Below are 3,117 nucleotides of genomic sequence, written 5' to 3' on the forward strand. Positions count from 1 at the left end.
GGCCAGCCGACCAGGGTGGAGAGGCGAACCAGGGACACCTGGCTGAGCTGAGCACTATCCCAGGCTTGAAGTGCTGACTGAGGAGAAGCTGCAGCAGATGTTACAGCTGTGGCATCAAAAGTAGCAAATGAGGATGCAGAAAGAAACGTTTATGTCAACAAAAAGAATTTAAGTCATTTTTGACATACTCTAAAGGAAAAAACCAAACCCATTGCCATCAAGTCAATTTCAACCCATAATGACCCTGTAGGACGGACTAGAACTAGCTAATAGGCTTTCCAAGGCTATGATTTTTAGCAAAGCAGACTGCCATATCTTTCTCCCACAGAGCAGCTGGTGGACTTAAACAGCTGACTTTTTGGTTTGCAGCTGAGCACTTAAAAATTGCACCACCAGAGCTCCTTTTGAAAAACAGAATTGCATTTCCATCATTCCTACTGAAAATTATGCTGACAAGTCATCATCACATGCAGAGACAATCAAAGATCCTGCAGCCAAAAAATGTAGTGAAAATGTTATAGAGGCCACTGTTGCTATTGATGACAATCATAGTGATGCTATCAGATGACTCTATTGGTTTTTGTAATACTGTTTTTTGCCAACTTTGGAAATTTGTATTTGTTAAGGTGAAGTATATTCTAAATTTAATATTCATGCTTATATCTATTATTAAATTCATAATATAAGTTTTTTTTTTTTCAAAAGTAGACTGCTCAAAATTATAAACTTCAAGACCCACAAAGCCTATGTCCTCCTCTGGCAAGAAAGCTGGGACAGAACCCTGTCCCACATGGAAGGAGAAAATCACAGAAGCTGCCGTGACTCTGAAGATGCTCAGAAGGCATTCAGAATTTTAAGGTGGGTGTTTGGAGATGGTGTGGAAGAGCAGACTCCAGGATGTTTTATAAACATAAATGTATCATAGAAAAGCCATGAATTAGGTTAATTTTGAAAAAAAAAAAAAAAAACTGATTTGATGAAATTAAGATTGGAGTTCCCATTGGTAGTCCAGCGGAGTAGAAGAAAATCCTGACAGTCCTGTCCCTCACTCTGTCCACTGTCATTTATTTCCTCACTACCTCTCCACAGCATCTGTCACTTTGCTTTCCTTCATGTGTCTGTATTGGCCTCTTCTTGTTTCTGGTTTGATTTCATTTTCCTAAACACTATGAATTCTAAGTACTTGTTCAGATTTATGCCTGTTGCTAGGCATATCTCTCAATCCCATTGACTTACTTTTATATAACCCTCTAGACTGGATGCAGTAAGCGCTTATAACAGTAATAGGTAGGAAATGATTTTGGAGAATGAGAATCAATGGTGTTATATCAGCACAGTCTTTAGAAGATTGCTCATTAAGACCCAAGTTCTGTCACTTGACCATCGACACAAAAAGAAAGATGATTGTACTTCAATCCCCACCCTTAGAGGAAAGCATCCCTAGGCAAAACAGGAGCAGATTTATAATCTTGACAGAGTATGAGGGACTTTCCTGGCCGTGATGAAAAAGGCATCAGTGACATACAGCCATAGCATTTCTAACATAAAAGTCATCCGTTGACTTAGAGCTATGGCAATAAAGTGCGTTCCCCCATAAATATAAGATGAGGGGAATTAGTTAACTCCATTTACAATGAAATTTATTGAGTTATGAATATGCAAATGGAGGAGTCCACATACAGGAACTGAGGAGTCTGTGTCACATTCATTGCTGAGGGTATAAAAATGCCTCAGATGAGAAAGAAATCGGAAATTGGGATCTTCTCACTGTAACAGCTGAACTCACATCTCCTGATACCATGTCTTACAACCACTGCTTTGGAAACTTCTCCCACTCTCTGGGTGGCTGTGTGTGCTACCTAGTCTCCTCCTGTGGCTCTTCCTCCCCGAGCCGCGTGGTCTACAGCACTGGTCTCTGCTCTCCCAGCACCTGCCAGCTGGGCTTCTCTCTCTACAGAGATTGTGAGCCCAGCAGCTGCCAGCCCTCCTGTGCGGTGCCCAGCCCCTGCCAGCTGTTCTGCTACCGGCCAAGGACCTCCATGATCTGCAGTCCCTGCCAGTCCACTTACACCGGGTCTCTGGGCTTTCGGTCTAAAAGCAGCTGCTCCCTGGGCTATCGATCCAGTAGGCGCTCCTCACTGAGTTGTGGATCCAGTGGCTTCTGACTCCCGAGTTTTGGTGTCTGTGGGTTCCCTTCCCTAAGCTATCGATCCAGAAGTTGCTATTCACAGGGTTGTGGATCCAATGGCTTCAGACCTCTGAGTTATGGGGTCCATGGCTTCCCTTTCCTGGGCTAGGGACCTGGATTCTGCCTCCCAACCTAGCTGGCTTCTGGGACCCCCCAGTCTTCTTGTTATTGACCAGCCTGTGGATCTGGCTTCGACTAATCATCTTATTTTCACTCTTGTTGACAGATGCCATGAATGCTTCCACTTATAACGTTTGTTGTTTTCATCATCTCTGGAAAGGACTAACCTCTTATTCTCTCATTATCAATTTCGCACCAGGTCTCTGGTCCCAAACATTGGCTGACAGACTTATATCTGAAAGACTCTATAATTAGTTTACCAACTCAAAATAAATTCTAAAGCCTGCATTGGGGATGGAATTCATATCGTTGGATTTTCTTCCAAAGTTGTATAAAGTATCAAATCATTTTAATCTAATAAACTTATTGATTCTAATATCTAGCTATCTTTATTGTTGTTGGTTATAAACTAAGTCTTTGGTTATGTTGGATTAAGGGGGGTTGAGGAAAAGATCAATATGCATATATGGAAATGGTTTGGAATCCTAATAAGTTGGGAATCTTAACTAATACCTCTTGGATTTAATTATTTTTCTCTCTCAAATTATAGTCAGTTATTTGGATATACAGACTTTTATAAATTAAAATCTCAGAATCATGAATTAGAATGGTTTTCTCAAAAGATGTGGGTTCTGCTTAGAAGGCCAGCATAGCAGGGGTGGGGGTTTTGGGGCCATGGTTTCAGGGGTTATCTAAGCCAATTGGCATAATGAAATCTATTAAGAAAACATTCTGCATTCCACTCTGGAGAGTGGTGTCTGGGGTCTTAAATGCTAGCAAGTGACCATCTAAGATGCATCAATTTTTCT

General features: G+C 41.5%; 1 protein-coding gene across 1 annotated transcript; it reads left to right on the top strand.

Moving 5' to 3' along the window:
* Positions 1 to 1,799: 1,799 nt before the first annotated feature.
* Positions 1,800 to 2,297, top strand: LOC111750683 (keratin-associated protein 13-1-like). Its single transcript, XM_023548188.2, has 2 exons — positions 1,800 to 2,128; positions 2,219 to 2,297. Exons 1-2 carry the CDS (start codon positions 1,800 to 1,802, stop codon positions 2,295 to 2,297), a joined length of 408 nt encoding a protein of 135 aa, XP_023403956.2.
* Positions 2,298 to 3,117: the final 820 nt, after the last annotated feature.

Source organism: Loxodonta africana, chromosome 20, assembly GCF_030014295.1.
Source record: "Loxodonta africana isolate mLoxAfr1 chromosome 20, mLoxAfr1.hap2, whole genome shotgun sequence".
Classification (NCBI taxonomy): domain Eukaryota; kingdom Metazoa; phylum Chordata; class Mammalia; order Proboscidea; family Elephantidae; genus Loxodonta; species Loxodonta africana.